The sequence below is a fragment of the Erithacus rubecula genome (assembly GCF_903797595.1).
Source record: "Erithacus rubecula genome assembly, contig: scaffold_303_arrow_ctg1, whole genome shotgun sequence".
In the NCBI taxonomy this organism is placed as follows: Eukaryota; Metazoa; Chordata; class Aves; order Passeriformes; family Muscicapidae; genus Erithacus; species Erithacus rubecula.
The window spans coordinates 17171-43488 of record NW_027636025.1 but is presented as its reverse complement, the minus strand read 5'-3'; the positions used below and the strand labels follow the sequence as shown (position 1 = coordinate 43488).

Below are 26318 nucleotides of genomic sequence, written 5' to 3'. Positions count from 1 at the left end.
ATTACTAGAAACTACAAGAAAAAAAAAAATTCAATCAATCTTTCAGAACATTTCTCTTCCCCCTACAACTTCTTTTTATTCACACTGATAACGTACAGAAACGGACCAGTCAATTTACCATCACTATAAATAGCCTATCACCAATTTACTTGGGTGAGGAGAACTTTTCATCAGTCTATGGAGATTTTGCCACAAGAACACAGTTTTCTCCCGGCCTGTATGTCACAGTGAATCAGTCATTCAGGAGAATGTAAATCTGATCACTGTGTAAAAATCCCTTCCTCACCCTACAATTTTCCCATAACTATTTTTGAGAACCATATCAACCTATGAGGCAGCACCCACAGGCTGATGGCCTCCCCTCCCCCTTGGCCCAGGGGTTTTTGGAAAAACTTATCAGGGGCACCATTCCAGCTACGCCATGGGCCAGTCTGGCCATTCTGGGGGGAGGGGGAAGCAGGCAGGATCTCAGCAGCTGATGGCGCTGTCTAGTAATACCCCTTCCCAAAGTTACTCAAAATTTGGAAGAGGACAGAAACAGAAGAAATAGAAAACACAGAGAGAAAGACAAAAAAGATACAGAGATGCACACTCCTGGATTCCAGTACTGTTCAGACAGAAATTCCAAGAGGAGGTAGGATCAAGATGTGCGCTTGACTAGTGGGCTGCTTTAAATTCTCCTTAGTCTTCCTGGGTCCTTCCCCCAGGTACTACTTTTGGTCGTTTGGTCACTCAGCAGCTGGGCAGGGGCTACAGGGATGAGTATGGAGCATTGCCTTTGGTGTGACACAGACCACAGAGCAGGCAGGGACTTGGACTGAGCACGTGTTCCGTGTTTTTTTAAGCCCCTGGACCTTCATGGGCCTCCCCCCAGGTGGGACTTGTGATTGCTCGGACAATCAGAGCCTGGGTCAGCACCAGCCCACTGTGTGACTGACTGACAGCTCATGCCGAGGTGTCTGGGACATTGATCTCATCCAGCCTCTGATAGTGACCATGGTGACACTGCAGAACCTCATGGAACCATGGGTCAGTTGTGACAAGGACAGTAGCAGATCCAAGGACACCAGGGAGACACCATGGAGCCTCATGGAACCGGAGACCATTGTGACATTCTTGTGCCTCATGGAGTCAGGGGGACCATTGTGACTCCAGACCCCTATGGAACCAACAGTCAAGGAAGCTCTGGGGCTCATAGAACCATTGTGAACCATTGTGAAACTGAAACAGGCGGAATTAAAATTCAAATTAATGAGTTAAGTGTAAAAATACAGGAGGATGCTTTAGAAGGGGACTGACAAGATTTTCTGAGTGCTTAACATTCACTGCCTTTGCAAGAACAAGAGGACAGAGCAAGGCTTTAAGATAAGATAGAAGGCCAAGAATGTGCAAGCAGGATGGAAGAGAGAGGCCCCTTCCAGATAACAGCAATTCCTTAGACCCCTGAGCCAGCAAAAATTGGTATCAAGGTCTGGAAAGCAACTTAAGACTAATATGCAAAGAAGGTGAGGTTAGAAGTTCAAACTGAGAGGAAGACTGCTTGCTTCATCCCAGACAGCCACCAGAACAACCAACAAGGAGCAGTGTGCAGTCACAAAGTGCTGTGGAGCTCATTTTAATATGAAGCAGGAAATGAACATGTATTAGGTGCATTGTGCAATCCTGGTTTGTAGAGAGTAAAAAGAGAGGCGCAGGTCGCCAAAGGTGTGCATGTTTTTGGAGGAGCTATTCCCCATGCACCTCAGTGCTGAATAAAATACATACCTATAACTTACTTTGTGGGTTATAAAGTTTTTCTGTGCATTAATTTGGGTGCCCCCCAAAAGTGGTATCCCAAAAATCATCATTGCTTTGACTGGGTGGACCTGGTGCCCCTAAATCTGCTTTGTCTGTAATGGTTAGACCTGCTGTCCCTAAATTTCCATTGGCTTCAATGGCTAAACCCAGTGTCCCAAAAATTTTGTTGTTAAAAATTTTGGCCTCAGAATTCCCAGAATCTGGACTGAAAATGGAGATTTTTGGGTTTACCTGGAGGCACAGCTCTCCAGCACAGGTTGCAGGTGTGGGATCAGGGATTCAGAATTGGCTTCCAGGAATTCATCCAGGACTTCCAGAGAATCAGCATCATGATCCTGGAAAGGGAAATTCCTGGAGATCAGTCCAACATTTCCCCCACATTTACCCAAACTGCCACATTTTAGCACCAAAGTTCCATAAAAGTCCTGTTGAATTTAATGGATGGGCTGGGTGTCCCTAAATCCACCTAGACTTAAACAGGGTAGACCTGGTGTCTCTAAATCCCTATTGACTTCTTTCAGGTAGACCTGGTATCTTTGAATTCTTATTGATTTCAATTGGTAGACTTCATATCCTAAATATGCCTGTCAGAAGATTATTATTACAAAAGATGGGCAACTCAGAGACATTGTAAAAGACAGTTTATTGCTTTATTGTACCAGTCTCATAGAAGAGTGAGACATTAAAGGTGTTACATCCAATGCCATATCAGAAGCCATCTCATTCTTAGTTACAATGCCTTATACTAGTTTTTTAGCCAATCACATATTTCTATGAACTTTGCTAACATCTTTTACACCAATCATTAATTGCTTTGCTTCCCACGGCTTTGCTGCCATGTGCAGTTTTCAACCAATCATATAACACTTCATAAACTTGTAATGATACAACTTAAACTTCTAACTTTATAACAGGTTCTATTGCTAAACTTGAAAGTCTTTTCCTATCTTAGTTAACATACTGCTTTGCTTATATGATACATATCTCTGTTTAAAACAAAATTCTACTTTAACTACAAACTTAGATTCTTCTTTTATGTCTATTTTACTTTTAATGCTCTAATTCTCCAAGCTTTCTCCAAGGTCTTAGGTTGAACCTTGTTTCCATCTCTGTCTCTGAGCCTGTATGTGCAAGGCCCTGAGAGCTCTCCATGCCTGCATTTCCCACACCACCTGTCATCTCTGCTTCCCATTTCCTGCTCTAACTGGAACTTGGGGACACTTTCTCAGTCATGGCCCTCAGTGGGACCCATGCAAGGTACCAGAAACTTTGGAGTTTGACTGAAATCTTGAAAGGTTTCCTAACAAATCACGGTTCTGCCTTAATTTCCTCTGGTCTGGTGCACTTCATTTGGAAGGTTTTGAACTCCAGTTAGGGATAAATATGTCAAAGAGCTTCTTAGATATTTCTAGAGAAATACCCATTCCTATTTTCAAGGGTATATTTTATTACTGTTCTCTTTAGAGCAGAGGTGATTGCAGCATTCTGTGGTTGATCTTTGTGAAAAATGGATTCGTAAAGGATTCTCAAAGCCTGGCTGAAAGCACACATAGTCTTGCTCATTTGTATGCAAACTCTGAGATAAGGTGTGTGGACTTAGAAAAGCTATGAAATACAGAAGACATTGTTGATAGTGAAATTGAACTAGAAAAAAATTTTAAACCATATCTTTGCAAAAAGACCAGATATTTTGGAGAATTAAAACTGTGGAAGATGCATTGTAGCAACACCATCAAGGATAAAATAATAGGTGATTGGTGTTAAAAGTATTAGCACCATGTGTGGCAAAGGTAATAGGCTAAAAACCATTTCTAAGGTATTTTAACCAGGAAATAACATGACTTCTGATACAATGTAATTGAGTTTTCCATCTCTTATGCTTCACACTTCAACAAGATTGATTATGGAATAAAATCTTTTCAAACGCCTCTCAGTTGTCCTGTCTCTGTAGAGCTGGGATTTCCCAACAGTGCTGAGTCCCTGGACATCAGTCCCTGAGAGGAAACTGAAGGAAAACTTCTCGAGAACTCCAAATCATATTCAAACTCCAAAGTTTTAATGGTTCCCACTGAGGGATAGGACTCAAAATGTGTCCCCAGGTTCCTGTTAGAGCAGAACACTGGTGGCAGTGATGACAGATGGGGACAAACAAGGGAAAGCTGTCTCTGATGCTGAGCAAACTTGGGTGTGTTTGAGGAATGCAAAGGGCCATGGCCTGAGCCCCAGCCCCTGGTAAGGCAGATCCTGTCCCTCCTTCATTGCTCAGGGCTCTTCCTGGGCCACTGGTCTCTGGGGATGTGCAATGCCAAGGGTAGGATCATGGGGCAGCCCCTGCCAGGCTGCTGAGCAGGGACAAGGAGGCAATGAGGCCCCAGCACAGCCAGGCTCACTTGTCCCCTGCTGGCCTCAGGCCCAGGGCCAGCAGCCATGGCCCAAGTGCTGCAGCAGTTGGCTCTGGCAGGGCCTTTCAGCTGCTGCCCATCCCTGTGCCCTCTGCAGACCAGGCTGTGCTACGGTGTCCATGCCCTGCACCTCTGTCCCTGCAGGCTGTCAACATCCCCCGGCTGCCCCACCTCGCTGGCCCTTCCTGTGCTGCCAGCTCTGTGTTCTGCCTGCCTCTGCCTGGTCACACAAAGCCTTGGACAGCTGACTTTGTTTCTCCAGCTGTTCTCTACTATGTCAAAAGGATCCACCATCTCTGAAATCATCTTTCCATCACTCCCAGGGCTCTCCTCTGCTGTCCTCAGTCTGCACTCCACTGAGCACAGAGCTCCTTTTTTCCGACATAGTGGTCATTTGCTTGAGACCTCCAAATCCCATTTTTTGAAATTTCTGGACCCTCTCCAACATGTTGGTAAATGAAAACATTCTGTTCATGGTCTATGGATATCACCAGATGACAGGGCAGCCAGACCTGTGTGACCTGGATACTCTTGTCTGCTGCAATCCTTGAATAGATGGAATTTTGGAGGTACAACCCCAGTTTTGGCCATTGACACCTAAATGAGAAGGGCATTTTTTTTTCCACAGGAGGAAAAGCACTCAGTGTTTGGTGTCAGATGAGAGACAGTCCACAGGAGGCCATGGCCAGAGAGATTATTCTGTCCTGGCAGATTTTGTCTGGGAGCAATCCTTGTATATGGAAAACTTTTTATGGTGAGTAACAGTTCCAGCCTTTGGCACATGGAAAGATGGATGGTTCTGTTCCATAGGGAGGAAACAACCAAGCCACAGTGCTCCAGGGGCAGATGAGAAGGAGCTCTACACAATACAGGATCAAGTAGATCTTTAAGGTGACCCCTGGAAAGCCAAACCATCTAGATATCTTCCCTGTTGCCTTCATTCCATGAGGCCCCTCAGTGTCACTATGTTCTCCTTTTGTCCAAGTGTGACAATGGCCCCTTGGTTCCATGAGGCCCTGCAGGGTCACAATGGCCCTTTGGTTCATTGGGCCCCACAGTGTCTCAATGATCTCCATGATTTCATGGCGCCTTGCAAGGCCACAATGGTCTCCATGGATCCCTGCAGGATCACATCGGCCCCTTGGATCCGTGAGATCCCCAAGGTGTTACAATGTCCCCCATAGGAAGGAAAGAACAGTTGCAGGGGCAGTCACCAGAGGTCAAGGACAGCCAGATTAGATGGTACTGGCAGATTTTGTCTGGGACTTCTCCTTGGATATACAGAATTTTAGAGGTGGAATACCAAATTTGAATTTTAACACCTGGAGGAGAATGATGGTTCTTTTCCATAGAAAGGAAAGCACAGAACATCGGTGTTTTAGGGGCAGATGAAAGGCAGCCATCAGAGGCCAAAGTCAGCCAGACCTCTCTGTCCTGGCAGCTTTTGTCTGAACACAACTCTTGGATATAGGGAGTTTCGGAGATGGAACCCAAATTTTGGCCATTTCTGCATTGAAAAATAGCATGGTTCTTTTCTATAGGTAGGGAATCATAGAGGCCAAGTATTTAAAAAGGAGAAGGCAGATGAGAGGTGGCTCCTGAGAGGCCAAGTCAGCCATACCTCTTTTTCCTGGCAGCTTTAATAATGGAGAAATCTTTGGATATACAGAATTTGGAGTGCTGAGTCTCGATTTTGACTACAGACACCTCGACAAGAAGTACAGTTCCTTTCCATTGGAAGGAAAGCACTGAGCCCCAGTGTTTCAAAAGAAAGTGAGAGGAAGGCCCCAAGAGGCCAAGTGCAGCCAGACCTGTCTATTGTGGCAGCTTTCACTTGGGAGCAATCCTTGGATGCACTGAGTTTTGGAGCTGGAATCCCACTTTGTGCCATGGTTGCCTAGTCCAGATGGATGTTTTTTTCCATAGGAAATAAAAGGGTGATGTCCAAGTGTTTTAGAAGAAGATGAGAGGCAGCCACCCATGAGCCAAGCCAGCCTGATCTGTCTCTCCTGACATCTTTCACCTGGGGGCTATCCTTGGACGTAGGGAGCTTTGGAGGTGGAATCTCAATTTTGCTTGTGGGCGTCTGGAGTAGAAGAAGAGTTCTTTAAATTAGGAAAGCACAGAGCCCCAATGTTTCCAAAGGCAGATGAGAGCCAGCCTTCAGGAAGCCAAGGCCAGTCAGACTTGTCAGTGATGACAGCTTTTGTGTGGGAGCTCTCCGTGGATATAGGGAATTCTGGAGGTAGATTCTGGCGCAATTTTGGTCATGGGCACCTGGAGGATAAGGATGGTTCATTTCCATAGGAAAGAAAGCCCAGAGCCCCAGTGTTTCAATAGCAGATGAGAAGCCACCATCAACATGCCAAGGTCATCCAGACCTGTCAGGTGGCCCCCAAGAGGCCCAGCCAGCCAGATTTGTTCAGTGTTCCCTTGGTTCCATGGGCTCCACAGTGTCACAATGTTCATCTTGATTCCATGAGACCCCACAATGTCACAATATTCTCCTTTTCCCAGTATTCTCCTTGCTTCTGTGGTGCCACAAAGGCCTCTTGCTTCCATGAGGTATGGCAGTGTCATCATGGCCCCTGGGCTCAATGTGGCCCTGCTGTGTCACAATGGCTCTTTTGACAATGGTTCTCTGTGCCTTGGTTCTATGGGCCCCACAGCTTCATCACTGACCCTTGCTTCCCCAGGGGTCCTGAGTGTCACAACGGTCCTCCTGTTTCCATGAGGGACCAGAGTGTCACAATGGTTTCTTTGGTTCCATGAGGTTGCATGGTGTCTCCATGGTGTCTCCACAGTTTCACTGGATCTGCATTGTCACAACGGCCCCTTGGTTCCATGAGTTTCTGTACTGTCAACAATGGTTCCAACGTGGGCTTGATGTGTCACAATGGCTCCTGGTTTCCATCATGTATGGAAAATCCCGCTATGAAAAGTGCCCATTAAAGTAACAGAGGAGTCCTTCAGCTTTATTTGAATAAAAGGAAAGAGTCTCCCAGGGTACACATCCACAATTTTCTCTCTCGAAGTTCCAGAGGGTGTAGCCTCCTTTTATCCTAAACTCCTGGCTGCACATTGCCCTCTTCCTTTCCACATTGGGCAAGATACTAGGAAGGTACAGCCTTCTAAAACTGCCTGCCACATCTTCCCCTCTTGAACATGTCCTTTTAAGCCAAAGTTCATGAACTTAAGCTTGTGCAGACCCACTTGTCTGTTTCAGGAGCCAAGCTGACTGGGATCTCTAATAAACCTGTTGTTTCAAGTTAATAGAGACACTAAGACCCATTTCAAAGATGTAAACACCCATACCTTCAGTCATCTAGTTGTAAAGGCATCTTCCCTAACAGTCGCACTGGAGTCCTCGAGTTCTGTGAGACCCCACGATGTCACAACTGACCCGTGGTTCCATGAGGTTCTGCAGTGTCACCATGGTGTCCCTGAACCATTGTAACAGTGCAGATTTAACAAGACCATGGTGGCACTAGGGGACCTCATGGATCCAAGGGGTCACTGTGACACTGAAGAACTTCATGGAACCCAGGGTCCAGTGTGAGATAGCAGCGCCTCATTGGAGCAAAGGAAGCATTGTTGACAGCACAGAAACTCCTGGAACCAAAGGGCTGTGGTGACACAGCAGGGCCACATGGAACCATAGAGACCTGTGACATTTAGGAACCTTATGGAACCGAGGGTCCATTATAGTACTGCAGAAACAAGGAGACCATTGTGACACTATGGGAGCTCATGGAACCAAGGGGCCATTTTGACACAGCAAGGCCTTGTGGAACCAAAGTTTCATTGTTAAACTGTGTGACCTTATTGAGTCATGAGCCTTTGTGACACAGCGTGGGCACAGGGAGCCAAGGGGCCATTGTGACACTGCAGATCCAAGGAGACCATTGGGACTGAGGAACCTCATGGAACCAAGAATCCAGTTACACTGTGGGGCCCTGTGGAAACAAGGGGACCACAGTGACATTGTGGGGCCTCATGGAATGATGGAGACTATTCTGACACTTTGGGACCTGATGGAACCAAGGGGCCATTACAGCATGGCAGGAATCCAGGGCACTACAGTGAGCACTGCGGGTCTCCAAGGGATGGAAGGTCCATTCTGACACTGTGGAAACAAGGATACCATTGTGACACTATGGAACCATAGAACCAAAGGTGCATCGTGACAGCAGGGCCTCATGAAACCATGGAGGTAATTTTTATACTTTGAGGCCTTGTGAAACTAAAGGGCCATTGTGGCACTTCAGAGCCTTGTGGAGCCAAGTGAACCACAGAGACACTGTAGGGCTCAGTGAAACCAGTGATCTGTTATGACACTTTGGAGTCTCATGCAATCATTGGTCTGTTTTGACACTTCAGGGCCTTATGTAATCATGGAAACTATTTTGACACTACAGGTGATGCCTTGGAGTGACTACCTAGAACAGAGGCTAGGCAAGGTTAAGAGAATAAAGTGGATGTTTATTAAAGGTCTTCAATAAATACGCCTTGGGCAGTCAAAAGCCTCCCAGAGACTACACCCAAGATGGAGGGACAGTGGTCACAAATATTTCAGACAGATATAAGTTTGGTCAATTTACATGTCAGGAGTTAATCCTCCAATTACAGCTTCAGGCAATGAAGTCATAGTCCCCCAGTTCACTTTTGTCCCCCCAGTTCAGTTTCCCCCACCAATTCACTTTTCTTTATCCTTTCCAGAGCCTGAGGCTTTAATTTTCAGAAGAATTGCTTTGTCTGACAAAAATGTGAAGACAATTAACTGAGACTTTATATAGAGTTTAGAGTTATGCCCAAATGAAGTAAAGAGTTTGAAATATATGAAGGTTAAAATCTTAAGGCACCCCAGGTCTCACTGAACCAACAGGCCACTGTGACACTTTGTAATCCCATGGAACCAAGGATCCCGTTGTGACACTGCAAGGCCTCATGGAAGCAAAGAACTATTGTGACACTATGGATTTTTGTCGGGCCAAGGGGTGATTGTGTCAATGTATGGCGCCATTGAACCAAGGAGTCCATTGTGACACTACAGGGCCCCATAGAACTAAGGATTCATGCCACAGCATGGAACTCCATGGAACCAAATGTCCATTGTGGCACTGCAGGGTCTCATGGAATCCTGGAGGCCATGATGGCACTTTGGGGCCTCATTGAATCAAGGAGCTCTGCAGGGCCTCATGGAACCAAGAAGACCCTTCTGACATTGTGAGTCCCCATGGAGCCAAGGGTCCATTGGGATACTGTGGCACCACAGACACCCCTGTGACACTGCAGGCCTCTTGGAAACAAGGGACCATTGTGACACTGTGGAGTCCCATGGAAACAAGAGGCCAGCGTGACACAGATGGGCCTCATAGAACCAAGGATTCAATATGACACTGCCATTGTGACACTGCAGGGCCCCATGGAAACAAGGGAACAGGTAACAGGTCTGGTTGGCTTCGTCTGACTGCTCCAGCTGCCCTTGGCATGTCAAGAGTCTCTCCTCATGTATTCCTGAAGCACTGTGGCTCTGGGCTTTACTTCAAATGGAAAAGAGCTGTCTTTCCCATTCAAGCATCCATGGCCCAAATGGGATTCCCCCTCCAAAATGCTCAATATCCAGGGATTGCTCTGAGACAAAAGCTGCCATTACCAACATGTCTGCTTCACCTTGTCTTCCTTATGGCTGGCTCTCACCTGCCTTCAAACACTGGGGCTCAGTGATTTCCTTCCTATGGAAAAGAAACATCTCTCCTGCACAGGCGACCATAGCTAAAATTGGTACTTTTCCTCCAAAATTCCTATCCTCAGAAGTTTCTCCCAGACAAAAGTTGCCAGGACAGACACGTCTGCCTGGCCTTAACCTCTGGTGGTCACCTCTATTCTGCCCTGAAACACTGGGGCTCCATGCTTTCCTTCCTGTGGAGAGCATGGCGACACCATGGGGCCCCATGGAACCATGGAGACCACTGTGACAGTTTGGGGCTTTCTGAAATGAAAGGGCCATTGTGACACTGCAGGGCACCATGGATCCAAGGGGCCATTGTGACACTGTGGAGACACCATGCCACCAAGAACATCACTGTGGCACTGCTGGGCCACATGGTCCCAAGGGGCCGGTGTGCAGCAGCAGGGCTGTGTGGAGCCAAGAGGCCATTGCTGCATTACAGGGCCTCATGCAGCCAAAGGGCCATTGTGATCCTGCAGGGCACTGTGGATCCATGGAGACCATTGTGACACTGTAGGGGCCCATGGAACCAAAATTGTGACCCTGTAGGGCCTCTTGGAAGCAAGGGGCCATTGTGACACTGCAGAAGTAAGGTAAACATTGCGACCCTATAGGGCCCCATGAAACCAAGGAGATATGGAGTAGATCTAGCAAGTTTTGCTTCCCAGGAGCCACCTGACAAGTCCAGCTGACCTTGGAATGTTTTGGGTCACCTCTCATCAACCCCTGGAGAACTGGGGCCCTCTGCTTTCCTTCCTAGGCAAAACAATCTTCCTTCTTTCCAGGTGCCACTGGCTTAAATTGATACTACCTGTTAAAAATTCCTTATATGTAAGGGTTCTCCCAGACAAAAGCTGCCAGAACAGGATGGAGGGCTCTGGCTTGCCTTGTCTCCTGCTTGTCGCCTCTCATCTCAAGAAAGCCCTGAAGAAAGTATTTGAACAGGCTTGACTACAGGAATATCAATGAGTCTCTCATCCTCTGACAAATTCAGATGCTCTTCTGATGATATGTGTCATTTTTTTTCAATTGTGAATTTTGCGTAAAATATTATTTTGAGCTAAATAATACTGCTCATATCACTCTACCAGTGTTATCTGACACAAAAAACCTCCTGTACATATGGATGCAGGTCACCTGTATAAACAAATAGCATAAAGAATCCAGTAGAAATTATTTGTCTCTAGTCCTGTCCGCCACTTCTCCTCTGGAGCTGGAGGTGCAGCCATGGCACCCACAGTAGCCCTGGGGCTCTGTGCCCCATGGCCTCCCTGTTGGGCAGCCTCTGCCAGCTCCTGCACAGCCCGTGGCACCTGTGGGCTGCACTGACAGCCCTGCCCCGGGCTCTGACAGGCTCTGGGCCAGCAGAGAGGCTGGGCAGGGCTGGCCATGGCCGGGAACAGGCCCTGAGCCCCACAGGAGGATGGAGCTGGGCCACAGCCAAACTCAGCCCAGGGCACACTCATATCCCTCAGTGCAATCCATTAAAACTTCAAGAAACTTTGGAGTTGCAATTGATCATAGAGTTGTTGAGAATTTTTTGGGACACTCGCTCAGGGATTGAGTCCGATGTAAACAGCACCAAATCCCTGAGAGAGCCATTAAAGTCCTTGTGCTGCCTCTGTGCTGCTTAGCTGGGCCGGACTCCTGGCACAGAGGAAGATCCTGCAACCAAGAAGACCTTCAGAAAGACATTTCTGCTGAGGAGCAGCTCCTCTCCCAGCCCAGGAGGGCTGGGGCTCTGCCTGCAGCCACCCCAGGCACAGCATAGAGGCACAGAGAGCTTCAATCAGTCAGGGCTTGGAAGATGCTCACAAGTGACTGGGGCAGAATCACTCCCAGCCTTTGACACAGGAAGCCTCTGGCTGCAGGACAATGCAGCTGCAGCTCCTGGAGAGATCTAAAGCTGTAACATCCCAATGCCTACAGACTCTGTGAGTACATTCTCTGATCTCTCTTGTGTAGAGCAGACAGGGGTGCCCAGGGCTCTCCTGCAGAGCAAGGTGCTGCAGCCCAGGGCACTGTGCTATGGCAGGGACTCTGCTGCCTGCCAGGGACAGCTCTCACGCAGCCCTGGGAGCTGCCCACAACACTGGGGAACAAGATCTGTGTGGAAGGATAGAGCCACTATGGATTGGAATTGTTTTCGTGTGGTGAGAATGCTGCAATGGTCAGGACTTCTCCCACCTTGACATATAACTCCAGAACACTTCCAAGGTGATTTTACAGGGAGCAGAGCATGGCAGGGGTTATATAAAAAGGAAAATCCCCTTTTTTAATCTACTGCTCTGAACTGCCTGAATAGAAAATTGTGCAATGATATTAATCTCTGAGTTTAGTTTGGAGAAAATATATATTATCTCAGATCCCACTAAACCAGGCATTGCAGCATCAGTGCTGCTTTTCCAGACTCCTCAGGGTTGCTGTGACATTGCCATCAGAGCCTGCAGAGGCAGAGCTGGCCCTGGGCAGTGCCCTGTGCTGAGAGAGATCTGCAGGGCAGAGCTGAGCCCCCAGGGCTGGGCTGGGCTCTGGCAGCACTGGCAGGGCTCAGCCCTGGGCACAGGGAAGCAGCTGCTGGCAGGGACAGTTCCAGGCAGCAGAGCCCTGGGCATGCAGTGGGGGAAAGTGCCACCAAGTTGTGCTGGGATATATAAATTCCTCTGAAAACAGAACTATTCCATGATTACTTTTTTACAGATCCCCATTCCAAGACACAACAAATGTCCAACAGCAGCTCCATCAGCCACTTCCTCCTGCTGGCACTGGCAGACACGCGGCAGCTGCAGCTCCTGCACTTCTGCCTCTTCCTGGGCATCTCCCTGGCTGCCCTCCTGGCCAACGGCCTCATCATCAGCGCCGTAGCCTGCGGCCACCACCTGCACACCCCCATGTTCTTCTTCCTGCTCAACCTGGCCCTCACCGACCTGGGCTGCATCTGCACCACTGTGCCCAAAGCCATGCACAATTCCCTCTGGGACACCAGGAGCATCTCCTATGCTGGATGTGCTGCTCAGGTCTTTTTCTTTGTGTTTTTCATTTCAGCAGAGTATTTTCTCCTGACCATCATGTGCTACGACCGCTACGTGTCCATCTGCAAACCCCTGCACTACGGGATCCTCCTGGGCAGCAGAGCTTGTGTCCACATGGCAGCAGCTGCCTGGGCCAGTGGCTTTCTCTATTCACTGCTGCACACAGTCATTACATTTTCTGTGCCCCTGTGCCAGGGCAATGCCCTGGGCCAGTTCTTCTGTGAAATCCCACACATCCTCAAGCTCTCCTGCGCACACTCCCACTTCAGGGAACTTGGGCTTCTTGCTGTTTCTGGCTGTTTAGTATTTGGTTGTTTTGTGTTCATTGTTTTCTCCTATGTGCAGATCTTCAGGGCTGTGCTGAGAATCCCCTCTGAGCAGGGACGGCACAAAGCCTTTTCCACCTGCCTCCCTCACCTGGCCATGGTCTCCCTGTTTGTCAGCACTGACATATTTTCCTATCTTAAGCCCCCCTCAATCTCCTCCCCATCCCTGGATCTGTCACTCTCAGTTCTGTACTCGATGGTGCCTCCAGCCCTGAACCCCCTCATCTACAGCCTGAGGAACCAGGAGCTCAAGGATGGCTTGAGGAAAATCATCATGAATGCTTCTCAGAAAAAATAAACTTTCATTCTCCTGTATCGCTTTTATAATATTACTCATTAATCCCCACTCTATGTCCTGTGGTTTTGTTTTGGTTATTTTTTGCTGGTACAGGTATGACACATTTTAGAATTTTTTCACAAGAAAATCTTTATCTTTACCGTTTTTAATTCAGTATTTGCATTCCTAGTGTGAACCATAGAGTATATAAGCCTGGAATTGTACTACATATGTGCTTACACAAAATAAATAATTTGGTATTGCTGTGTTTGCCTGACATCTTTCCTCCTTGGCTTCTCTGGAGCTGCAGGGTTGGTGCCTCTGTGCAGAGCTGGGGTGAAAAGGGAACCACAGTGCTCCTCACTGCCAGGCACCCCCAGGGCTTCTGCTCCATAACCTCCCCTTCCTTCACTTCCACACTCCCCTTCAGAGCCCCTGTGTTGGTTTAAGGCCTCAGGGCTCTTTTAGCTCAGTCCCAGTCCTGCTGTGTGACTGTGCAGGCGCTGCAGTCAGGGACAGGCCATGGGCACTGCTGGAACAGAGCTGGGCTCTGCAACAGCATTTCCATCATGCAAGGGCATCTCCCCAGTGCAGGGCCTGAAAGCTTCAATCTCCTTCCCAGTTTGCTCTCAAGGATGTTCCCAACACAGACCCCTAGAGAGAACAGCACTGACAGCCAGTGTGGCAGTGTTCAGGATGGGGCTGTCCCAGCACTGCTCTTGCAAACCCGTGCTGCTTCCAGAAGTGTCTCTCATCCCAGGTCACAGAGTTTGTTATTCCCTGCCTGGAGGGACATCAAGTGACCAGGTCAGGAGTCTGCTGTGTTTGCAGTGAAGGGACATTCTACAGCCCTGAACATCCTGTGTGTGTGTAAGGGGACATAAACCCAGTGAGCACAAACACCTTCAGCTGGTGCTGGAGTTTCCAGAGAGTAACTTCCCCAGGGAACCCCTGCATGCAGGGCTGGGATGAACTCCTGTGCCCAGAGCTCCCCGTGTCCATCCCTCCGGCCGTGGGGCACCTCGGGCAGGGGCAGGGCAGGGTGACACTGCAGGGCCGAGGTCCCTGCCAGGCTCTGGCACTGGCAGCAGAGCCCAGGAGCCCCTGCCCATGCTTCAATGAACTGTCTGTGTGTGTGTCAGCGAAGGACTCGTGTCCCTGGACACCCCTGGAGCTGTGAGCAGGGCATGAGTGCAGCTCAGGGGTGGGCACCTGACAGAGTCCTGGCATTTCTGGGGGTGCCCATAAGAGCAGAGTTGGGCAAGATGGCTGTGGTTAAACCCCTCTGGGCATCCAGTGACAACAGAGTGTCTCTGTCATTGTCCCTCCTTACACAGAAAACAGGAGAAAATAAGGTGAACTGTTGTGGGTCAACATAAAGAGAGATTAATGTTAAGGGGACTAAAAAGCGAGGGCCAAATGTCGAAGAAAGGAAAACCATGGAGAGACAAGAATTCACCACACATAATGGTTGCTCTGGAAGACAAATACATTAATAGAGAATGTCCAGAGACCCTCTTGTCCCCCTCATGTCCCTGCTGATCAGGACATCCCATGGAATGGAAGATCCCTTGGGTCAGTCCAGCCCAGCTGTCCCATCCCTGTGTCCCCAAGAACACTTCCCCCGCCCTGTCCCCCAGCCCATTGGTTTAGGGGTTGCAGAGATGCCTCATGTGGGGCCAGCCCTGCTCAGGAACAGCCAAAGCCTTGGGCTGGGACCAAACCCACTCCAGTTCTAACAGCCAAGCACAGCAGGACAGGAGCTGCTCTGGGCAAAGGGAACTCCATGCCAGCCACACCCAGGCCAAGGGGGCTCAGGGGGTTCTTGCCACATCTGTTATTCCAAAATTCAATGAATCCATTCCTTGGAGAGCTCTTTGAAGACAGAATTGACAGATAGGCAGAGTAGAGCTATAAAATGCACCAGTACAAAAAGAGCAGCTCCTCTGAGCAATGAACCCTCCCAGGGCAGTGCTGTGGCAGGAGAAGCACCCAGGAGGAGGAGGATGAGCTCAGTGCATGTGTGTGTGCCCCAAGGCACAGAGGGTGACAGTGGGCAGAGGTCAGGGCAGGGCTGGCAGTGGCAGGGCAGATCCAGGGGCAGTGAGATGGGAGTGTGCAGCCTGCAGGGACACAGCAGCAGCTGTGGGACAGCACAGGACAAGCTGTGCTGGACATGGCCAAGGGCCCTGGCAGGGCTGGCAGTGTCCAGGAGAAGCCAAGTCTTGGTGCTCTGGGGCACAGCAGGGTCTGTGCCACCAAGGGCTCTGAGGAGACACCTTGTCCTGAACCTAGAAGTTGTATCAGTTGCAACAATTCCATTAGGTTCAGTGTCACAATGCTCTCCTTGGATCCATGAGGCCCCACAGTGTCACAATGGTCCCTTGTTTCTCACACTGTTACATGAATCTTTAGTTCCATGGTGCCATGTAGTGTCACAATGGTCTCCTTGGTCCCATGGTGATACAGTTGCCACAATTTCCATGGTACCACAACTGTTACTTGGTCCCACAAGGCCCTACAAGTGTCACAATGGCCCCTTGCTGCCATGACACTCTGTAATGTCACAGTTGTCTCCATGATTCCATACTGCCCTGCAGTGTCACAATGCACCATTGGTCAATGAGGCTCCAGTGTCACCATGGCCACTTGATTCCATGGACCCTCACTGTGTCACTGTGGTCCCCTTGGTCCACAAGGCTCTGAAGTTCCACAATGGCTCTTTGGTTCCAAGAGGTTTGATACAGTCACAATTCACTTCTTGGTTCCACGAGGCCCTGCTGATTCACAGTGCCCATGATTCCATGAGTTTCCATGGAGTCACCACGGTGTCCTTGGATCTGCAGTATCGCAATGGTACCATCCTGCCCCAGTGTCACAATGGCTTTGTTCCCTGAGTTTCCGCTGTGCCACAATGGTCTCCTTGGTGCCATGAGGATACAGAAATTCCACATAAACATTGAGCAACACCTGCTTGACATACCCAAGAGCATCTGTCTCCATTCAAATTAGGGATTAAAGGTGAGAATGGCACCAGCAGCTTCCATCTGCAGCACAGACCCAGGGAAAGGACAGGGACAGAGACTTCTTGTTGAAAAGACTGAAAGACTTGTTGAAAAGTTGAAAGACTGTGAATTCACAGATCACAGAATCACTAGGTTGCAAGAGAACTTCAAGATCAAGTCCAACCTCTGCCTAACACTTCTATATGGCACTAATTGCCATACCTAGTCTTTTTTTAAACATAAAGGGATGGTGTCTCCACCAACCCCTGGAGAGATCATTCCAGAATTTTACTGCATTTCCTGTAAAAAACATTTTTCCTAATATCCAACCTGTATTTCCTATGCTGAAGCTAAACACTGTGTCTTCTCATTCTGTCAGTTGCTGCCTGGTGAAAGAGACAAACCTCCACCTGACTAAAACCATGGTTCAGGAAGTTGAAGAGAGTGATAAGGTAACCTCTGAGTCCTCCTTTCTCCAGGATAAACAACTCCAGCTCCTTCAGCCACTCCTCACAGGACTTGTGTTCCCCACCCCTCACCAGCCTTGTTTCCCTTGTCTGGACACACTCCAGCCCCTCCTTGTCCTTCCCAAATTGGGGGGCCCAGAACTGGACACAGCACTTTAGGTGATGCACAGCCAGTGCTCAGCATAGGGGAAGAATCACTGCCCTGGTCCTGCTGACCACACCATTACTGACCCAGGCCAGGAGCCATTGGCCTACTTGGCCACCTGGGCACACTGCTGGCTCATGTCCAGCCTGCTGTCCATCAGTGGGCCCAGGTCCCTTTCTGCCTGGTCACTGTCCAGCCACTCTGTCCCCAGCCTGAAGCGCTTCAGGGGTTGTTGTGGCCAAAGTACAGGACCCAGCACTTGTTAAACCTCAAATTGATGGACTTAATCCCTGGATCCAGCCTGTCCAGATCCCTCTGGAGAGCTTCCTAACCTCCAGAACACTCACACCCAGTTTGGTGTCATCTGCAAATATGCTGATGGCGCACTCAATGCCCTCATTCAGATCATCAATGCAGATACAGAAATCCATGCTGGCTGGCTCTGATCCCTCATTCATCCTGTAGGTGCCCTGTGATGACTCTCAAGGTGATCTGTTCCATCACCTGGCTGGGCACTGAGGTCAGACTGACAGGCCTGAAGTTCTCTAGATTCTCCTTCCAGCCCTTCTTGGGGATGGGCTCACATTGGCACCTCCAGTCCTCTGGGACCTCCCTGGTGAGCCAGGACTGATGATAAATGATGGAGAGCAACTTGGGGAGCTCATCCAGCAGCTCCCATATCCCCCTAGAATGGATCCCATCTGATTGTAGAGACACCTGTAAACATCTGAGTGGTTTAGCAGGTCCCCTGTTATTTCTCCCTGAATTACAAGGGTCTGTTCTGCTCCCTGTCCCCATCTACCAGCTCAGGAGAACACTTGTCCTGAGGACAACCTGTGTTATTGTTGAAAACTGAGGCCAGGAAAGGGCTAAGTACCTCAGCCTTTTCTCTTTGGTAAACATATCCCGTCCTGTCCCCCCACCCCCAGTAAGAAATCAAGGTTCTCCTTTTCCCTCTTTTTGCCATTAATATATGGATAAAATATTTTTTGTTTTCCTACACAGAACTGCCATCTTAAGTTGATTGAGCTTTCACCTCCTTTTCTTTCTTCATGACCTGACAACATCCTTAAACACTTCCTGAGTTGCTTGCGCCTTTGTCTAAAGTTGATGCATCCTCTTTTTCCTGAGTTCCTGAAAAAAGCTCCATGTCCAACCAGGCCAGTTGTTTTCCTCACTGGCTCATCTTCTGGGACACTGGTACAGGCTGCTCCTGCTTCTTCAAGATTTCTTTCTTTAAAAATATCCATCCTTTTTGGAATCGTTTGTTTTAAGGACTGTTTCCCTCAAAAACAATCAGTACTGGATTTGTACAACACAAATCTGCATCCTGAATAGGTTGAAGTCTGCTCTCTGTAACTCCAGTGTTAGAAATTTTGTTGATTGTCCTGTCTCTGAGGGTCTCTTCAGGCTTGAGACCTCCCCAGAGAGGGCATGAGGGTGGTAAAAAATCTGGTTCTCTCGGAGGCACCGGCAAGAAAGCAGCTTGAGATGATCTTGTGTTTTTTCAGGGCTGTTTATTTATCTTCTCTTAAAAATGTTTCTGCCAGCCCAGCATGGGTCCGCTCTGCAGGTCGACCATTGCAGGTTTCCTGGGAGGGCTGTGCCAAGTCTTTATACTCTAAACTATGTGTACAATATTTACAAATTCTCCCCAATGCCATGCAACCTCTTTACAATGTCCAGTTCTTTCCCCATCCAATCTGTGGTTCCCAGGGTGCAACTTCAGCATGGATGACATGAAGAAGAAGGAGGAAGAAGCCCACCACACCCAGGATCCTCCATCTTGGCCACATGGCCTTTAATATAAACAATCTAAAAACCTACTTATACTACATTCTAACATTCTAATTTACACTCTACTCATCGTTATTTTCTGTGTCTCTTCCCTCAATGTGGGCAGATTCTCCCAAAAAGCCAAATCCAGCCCCTGCAGCTCCTGGGCAGCACTTGGGGGTCTCTGAGGGGTCTGCCAGGGGGTTTTTTGCATCTCCAAATGAACCAGGGAAAAACCCTGGACTCCCACAGTTGATGTCCCTCCTTCTTTCACAGGATGTTTAAAAACTTAATTATTTCATGATAACTGTACCCCAAATAGCCTCTGATCACCACATCATCCACCAGCCCTTCTCTGTTTGTGAACAGCAGAACACAGAGCTTTCCTTGGCAGTTTGAAGAGAAGGAAACCTCCCCAAGGTGCAGCCTGGAAGGTTCAGCCTGGAGCTGAGGAAACAGCACAGTCCCTGCCAGGGCAGAATGTTGGTGGCCGAGGTGTCCCAGCTGAGGCTGGGCCATGCCATGGCTCTGTGTGCCAGGAGCCGGCAGCGCTGGGTGCAGGGAGCCCAGGGAGGGCACAGCAATGCTGGGCTGAGAAATGCTGGGGGCACAGCGAGATGGGCGTGTGCATCCGGCCAGGGCAGAGGAGCAGCACGCACAGGGACACAGGCTGCAGGAGAGATGGCCAAGGGCTGGGCAGGGCTGGCAGGGCCAGAGGCACCCAGGCCTTTGTGCCCTGGGCTGGGCAGCGCCTCTGCAGCCCCACAGGAGGAACTTTCACTGCAGGGGCTGCACTTTGCTGCTGCCTCGGCCCTCCCTGAGCAGGCTGGCAGGGCTTGTAGGCTGATGCCATTTGTCCTTGCTGCCCCTCCCATCCCAGTGCCCCAGGAATAACACCGAGCCACCCGTGAGAGACAGGCCCTGCTGGGCCAGGCCTGGGCTCAGCCCTTGGCCTTTCTGCTGCCTCCAACCAGCCCAGGCCTTGCTCAGCATTGCAGATCCTGCTCACAGCCTTGGGCTCCTGCAATGCTGCCCTCAAGGATCTGCTCTCACCAGTCCCTGGGGAGCCTTTGGCAGTCCCTGCCCTCAGTGGGGCCAGTGGTGCTCCAAGGGACTTGGAGTTTTGCTTCTGCCTCCTTGAGCAGATTCTCCAACCTTCTCTCAGTGCCTGGGGCTCCTGGACTCAGCCCCAAATCTGCCCTCTTATAAATATGATTCCTGCTAATTAAATTGTAATTATATTAGCAAAATTGTTGCTTTGTAGCAATGGAAAAATTGTACTTAATTGTTCCAATGCATTAAAGATAAAGGAAGGTTAAGCAAAGCAGATGGTATCATTCTCCAGATGTCCAGTGGGAGTGGAGATAATAAGGGTATAGGTCTAAGAACACCATCTAGAAATAAAACTTTTGACCTTGAATTGAGCCAAATTGGGATAATTCCAAGCATTAGACACTTGGGTTGTTATGAGAACATCGGCTTAATTATATAACTCTAAGCTCAGTGCGCCTGCTCTACCTGAGAGGCCACACAATGAACCCTGAGGAAGACCCAGAGCCTTCACCAGAAACAAGATCCCTGAAGGGAGGAGAGACTCCTGACCATTGTTGAAGCATGAGCAACACAACATAGTGACGGAGATTTTAGGAATAGGATCTAGGAGAAGATTTCCAGAACAATCTGTATTAATATGTATTAGTAAACTATATAAATGAGATTTTAGCTTGATTCAGTTGGCATGGTGTGAGAGGAAGGGCCCTCCCCCTACCCCTGGTTGGTTTTGCTTATGCTGTATTTGAACCCAACCTCAATTACACTAAAATACTCACTGCCAAATTTTGTATTTACTTAAATATACATAACTAATATACTTTGATTGTATTCATTTATATACAATTACTGCTATTATTAATGAATTACTACTAAATTTATATTTGTTGTTTAATTAACTGAACAATTGAAGACTCCATTCATAACAATTTTGGGGATCATTAAAATACAGAAAGATTCCAGGAGCTCTTTGTATTTCTTCAATTGTCTTCAAGTCCCAAGGGCTTGTGCAGATGCTTGGAGACATTTTGGAGTTTTCCTAAGAAGGAAGATTTGAAAGTGCATCATAACTTTACTCAAGGGAATGTTTTTCAATTTTTCTGTTCAGAGGTGAAGTGATAGAAGCATTTCCCAAGTGACATTGATGCACAATGTCTCCTTAGAAGGTCTGGGCACATTGAAGAATGAGCCCCTTTGCAGGCTGACTCTGTTTGGACAACCTGCTCCTCACCCCCATCATCACCATATCATGATGTCTCCCACCTGGTGCTGACAACCCAAAATATAAAAACATCATTAATTTCTCTTTGTAATAAAAATGTTATTTAATTTTAAAATTAAAATTAATTTTCCTTATTTGTAATATTGTTATTCTATTTTTTAGACCAAGTTTTTATATTTGTAATAAAAATATTTTATTAGCAACCAAAAAAATTATTGGTCATTGCTTTTATGTAATACAATTTCCTTAATTAATTAAGCTCTATTGGTTATTTATTTCTCCATTTTAGGATAATTCATAATGTTTGAGTTATTTTTTTATCTTTTTTATATCTTTTTTTTTCAGACAGGTTCAGGGTGGGCACTTTGGGGTCTAGGGAGACATTTCTGGCGCACATTTGGGGCAGTTTTGGGTCTGGGGGAAGAATTTTGAGGGACAGGAGGACACTTGGGGGCATTGAATGGGCACTAAAAACGAACTTAGAGATCCTGAGGGAAAGTCTGGGCTTTGAAGTGGCTCATGGGGGTCTGTAAGGGGGTTCTCCGGGGTGCAGGGCATGATGGGAGTTGTAGGAGTAGGTATAATACAGTTTAATGGGGCCGCAGAGCATCATGGTTATTCCAGGCGCAGCTGCAATGTCTCTCGGTGAAGCATGGGGCATGATGGGAGATGAAGTCATTGCTTGAATAGCACTCTATGGCACCACAAAGCATGATGGGAGCTGTAGTCCCGGAAGTGATTCTAGTGGAGTGTTTACGAGCTCTGGGAGGGCACTTGGGGGACACTTTTGCCTCTGAACAGAAACTTCAGGTTCTCAGGGAGGAATGTTTACAGTTCGGGAGCACTTGGGGGGAGCTTGGAGAGCTCTAACCAGGCACTTTAGGGCACGGGGCACAGCAGGAGTTTTAGGCACGGGACTGTGTTATAAGGTGCTCTGAGCACACGGGGGATGGCAGCAGATGAATTCCCAGAAGTGGCTGTAATGGGCATCTGTGGGGTTGAGAGCATTCAGGGGATTCTGGGACGTTTTTGGGGGTACGCAAATGGGCACTGAGGGGACACTTAGGGATCCTTGGAGTTTCTGGAGGACATCTATTGGGCATATTGGGGGGATACCGGGGTTCTGTGGAGCACGGGGCATGATGGGTATTGTAGTCCCGGCTCCAATGGGGCTCTATGGGGCTGCAAGGCATGCTGGGAGTTACAGGCACAAAGGAAAAATGGCGCCGACTCCAGGCACCACCCCTGAGGCCCCGGTCCCCCGCCTGAACCTCCTTGGTGGCACCTTGGGCTGGCACACACCTGACAAGTGTGTCTGTTTTCACAGGGGAAAATAGGGTGTTTTAGATTGCTTCAAAAGTAAAACAAAGGGGAGAAAACCATGTTTGCTTGAGTGGAGGCAGTTCTCACAGCACAGAAGGTCCCAGGTGAGTCAGGACAGAGAGGATGGGGTTGGGGAATGTTGAGCAAGGTTGCCCACATGGGCTCAGACCTCAAGGCACAGCTTCTCTGAGCAGGCCAGACATCCTGAGGAGAAACTCTGGATCAATATCAATCACAGAATGCTGCAATCACCTCTGCTTAAAGAGAACAGTAATAAAATCCATCCTTTAAAATAGGAATGGATATTTTTAAGAAACACTTTGAAGTGTTTTTCCATAACTATTATAGGAAATATTCCTAATGAACTACACCAGACCAGAGGGAAATCAAGGCAGAGCCATGGTTTCTTAGGAAACCTCTCAAGAACTCCAAGTGAGAATCAAACTCCAAAGTTCCTTAAGTTTTAATGGGTCCCGATGAGGGACACAACTGGGAAAGTGTCCCCAAGCCTCAATCAGAGCAGAGAACTGGAGGCAGAGATGACAGGTGGGAACAAAGAGAAGCCAAGTCTTGGTGCCCTGGGGCACAGCAGGGTCTGTGCCACCAAGGGCTCTGAGGAGACACCTTGTCCTGAGCCACTGGGGCCTCCTGGCACAGCCCCAGCAAGGCTGGGCACTGTCACCCCTTGTCCTGCCCTCAGCTTCCCCCCACATCCCAGTGGCCTCAGGGATCTGCTGGGACCAGTCCCTGGGGAGCCTTGCTCAGGAATGGCCCTGGAGGCTCCTTCATGCTCCCAGGGACTGCAGGTTTTTCCAAGGGCTTTGGGTTTTGCTTTTGCCTTGGAGTCTCTGAGAACTTTGTGCAATCATGGCCTCCAGTTATCTTCTTTAATTAGTCTCTTGAGATCCTTTGTCAGTAACAACATTCAATAGAGCTCAATGCCTCTAGGTGCTTCAGCTTTCAAAGGTTCTTTACTTTTTCCTTTCTACACTGACTTTCTGAGAACTGACAACACTCAGACAAAGAGGGGGTTTCAATTTTTTTTTAAGCAATCCAAAATTTTTAAGGTTCCCCACTGCATACAGGCACAAGGTGCCACCAAGGAAATTCCTCATCCCCAAGGCAGATCCCTGCAAGCAATGTTTGACACCTTTGCACTCCTTGGTTCCCTGAGGCCTTGCAGTGTCAGAAAGGCTCCTTGGTTCCATGAGGTTCTGGGCTGTCACAGTGGAGATTTGGGTCTATGGGGCCCCAAGGTCTCACAATGCTCTTTTTGGTTCCATGAGGCCTTGATCTGTCACAATGGACCCCTGGTTCCATGAGGTCCATTGGTGTCACCATGATCTCCTTGGTTCCATGAGGCATCACAATGTCACAACACACCCTTGGTTCCATGAGGTTCCTGCAGCAGGACTTCCCCTGTGGCACAGCAGAGCTCATCTGTTCTGTCCCTCAGCTGGGCCATCACTCAGGGCATCTTCCCCCTCTCAGGAATTGCTGAGATAACCCAGGCTGGACATCAGTCTTGTCCTGAATTCTCTTTGGTGCCAGGCAGGTGGAATTCCCAGCTGACCATGAGCATCTTGCTCTGAGAGCAGCTGAAGGAAGATAAACCTTGAATTCCTGAGTGACACACACTTCACTTTACAAACAATAAAAGCTACACAAAATTTTTACAAAGCAGAAGTCTTCTGCATAGTCCCTGCAAACGGGCAGGGCTTCTCTCCTAGTTCTGGATGCATCTTCGTGGTTTCTTTTCTGGAAGTTGAGTGAAAGGGCTCCATGTGCACTCCCTCATCAATTTGGTGCTAAGTTACATTGACTCCTGATCTCTGCTATTTCTTCACTAGCTGTAATATAAGTAACTTTATTGTGCACTGTGTTTGCATCTACCTGCACTTCTTTTTTTATCCTGTAGTGGAAGTAGCCCATTTAAAGATTCTTGTCTGTTTATGTTGAGTCTGTTCAGTAAATAATTCAGTTTAGAATAGACCTAATCAGTCATGGTAAAGAACTTGTGAGCAAGAGCAATTTGTGCTGCAGGCTACCTGAAACACAGCTACTGCCAGAAACCTGAGCATAAGGCAGCACTTGTCTAAGCTTTCATTCCATTTGTAACATACTTCATTTAAGAACAAAATGAGAGAAGACCTTTTCTACATTTATTCCTTTCCTGTTTATACACTGATATCAGCAAATCCAGTTGATATTGATCCCAAGCAACTCCTAATGGAGTCTGAATAGATAGGAAAATCAAAACCTTTTAAGGCTGACAATGAATCACACTTTGTTCCTACCTCCTGCCCCACCATTTCCCTCATCCAACCCCTGGCACTCAGAGCAGCCTTGTGCAAATCTGAGCTTCCTCCGGTCCAAGCTGTGCCTGCAGCTTTCAGCTCCTTGGCACCAACTCCCACCTGTTTTCCTTGCAGAAGGAGCTGCCTGAGACACAGAGGAATGTTCATTTATTTTCAGCAATCAGAACCAAGGGAAGGAACAGCTCCATAAAAACTAAAGTCATTCCTCTGCTGGATATTACATCTGCTTTCCACAGCAAACAGTCTCAGAGCAATGGAAAACACATTCTGTGCCCAGCACATATCCCAGGATGCCCCAAACCCTCCCAGCCCCGATTCTGCCCAGATTTGCTCTTTGCACACGAGCCACACGCTGAAGTCATGAGCTCCCTCCATGCCCAGAAAAAGGAAAAGAGAGAAAGTGGCTGCAGAGCTCTCTTGTGCACAGCTACAGCTGCACTAATGCCAATATTCTGGGCTCACAATACCTTGATCCAACACGCTCTACTGCATCTGTTTCCTGGGTAGAAATCTGACTGGATGCCAGACCCAAGGAGTGCTGGGCAATGGAGCCACATCCAGGGGTGTCCCCAGGGCTCAGGATTGGGGCCAGGGCAGTTCAGTCTCTTTCTTGCTGATCTGGACGAGGCCATCGAGGGCACCCTCAGTCAGATGCCAGGTGAGCCCAGGCTGGCTGGGAGTGTGGCTGTGCTGCAGGGCAGGAAGCTCTGCAGAGGGATCTGCACAGGCTGGAGCCATGGGCCCAGGACAATGGGATGAGGTTCCCCAAGGCCAAGGGCTGGCTCCTGCCCTGGGCTCACAACCACCCCAAATCCCTGACTGTGCCCTGCCCCTGATCCCCACAGCCTGTCCTGTTTCCTTCATCCCTGCAGTGCCAGGCACTTTCTGGGTCAAGGGAGCTCTGCTGTGAGGATGGAGGGAGGTGCAAGGGCCACCCCTGCACTGGGAACCACAACTCATCAAGTTTGTGTCCTCTGGGCTCAGGAACCTGTGAGACTCAGAGGCACAGAAATTTCTCTTCATGGCCAACATAAAAAATATAACAATGATATAATTTAATAAACATCAAAATTCTTCCCTCAACTGTGTGCAATGTTAAAGTAGTATCTGATGTATCCACCATACACAAGGTATTTCATTACAGGAATATTTTTAAACAAAGACTTTAGAAAGGGTGATTCTGTGATAGATATTAACACAATTAAGATGTTGACTGATGTGGAATGATTAGAGAAGAACTGGAAGAGGAAATCTGGGAGCAATGGGAAGGCCATAGAGCCAGCTGGTCTAGTGAAGAGATGTCCTTAGACATAGACATTTAAACAGCAGAGGTGGAAACAGCCAAATGAAGAGGGACATGAAACAATAGACAGTGTTATGGTAACACAGAGGGGAACAGTATAATGGTAACACATGGTAAAGGTAAAGGGCAGTGTTTCTTCTCCTG

The 26318-nt window shown here is 48.3% G+C and overlaps 1 protein-coding gene across 1 annotated transcript; it reads left to right on the top strand.

Moving 5' to 3' along the window:
- Positions 1-12556: 12556 nt before the first annotated feature.
- On the top strand, positions 12557-13586 carry LOC306815943 (olfactory receptor 14J1-like; the record flags this gene model as incomplete). The annotated part of the gene is made up of 1 exon (XM_079332436.1): positions 12557-13586. Exon 1 carries the CDS (start codon positions 12654-12656, stop codon positions 13584-13586), a length of 933 nt encoding a protein of 310 aa, XP_079188562.1. The 5' UTR covers positions 12557-12653.
- Positions 13587-26318: the final 12732 nt, after the last annotated feature.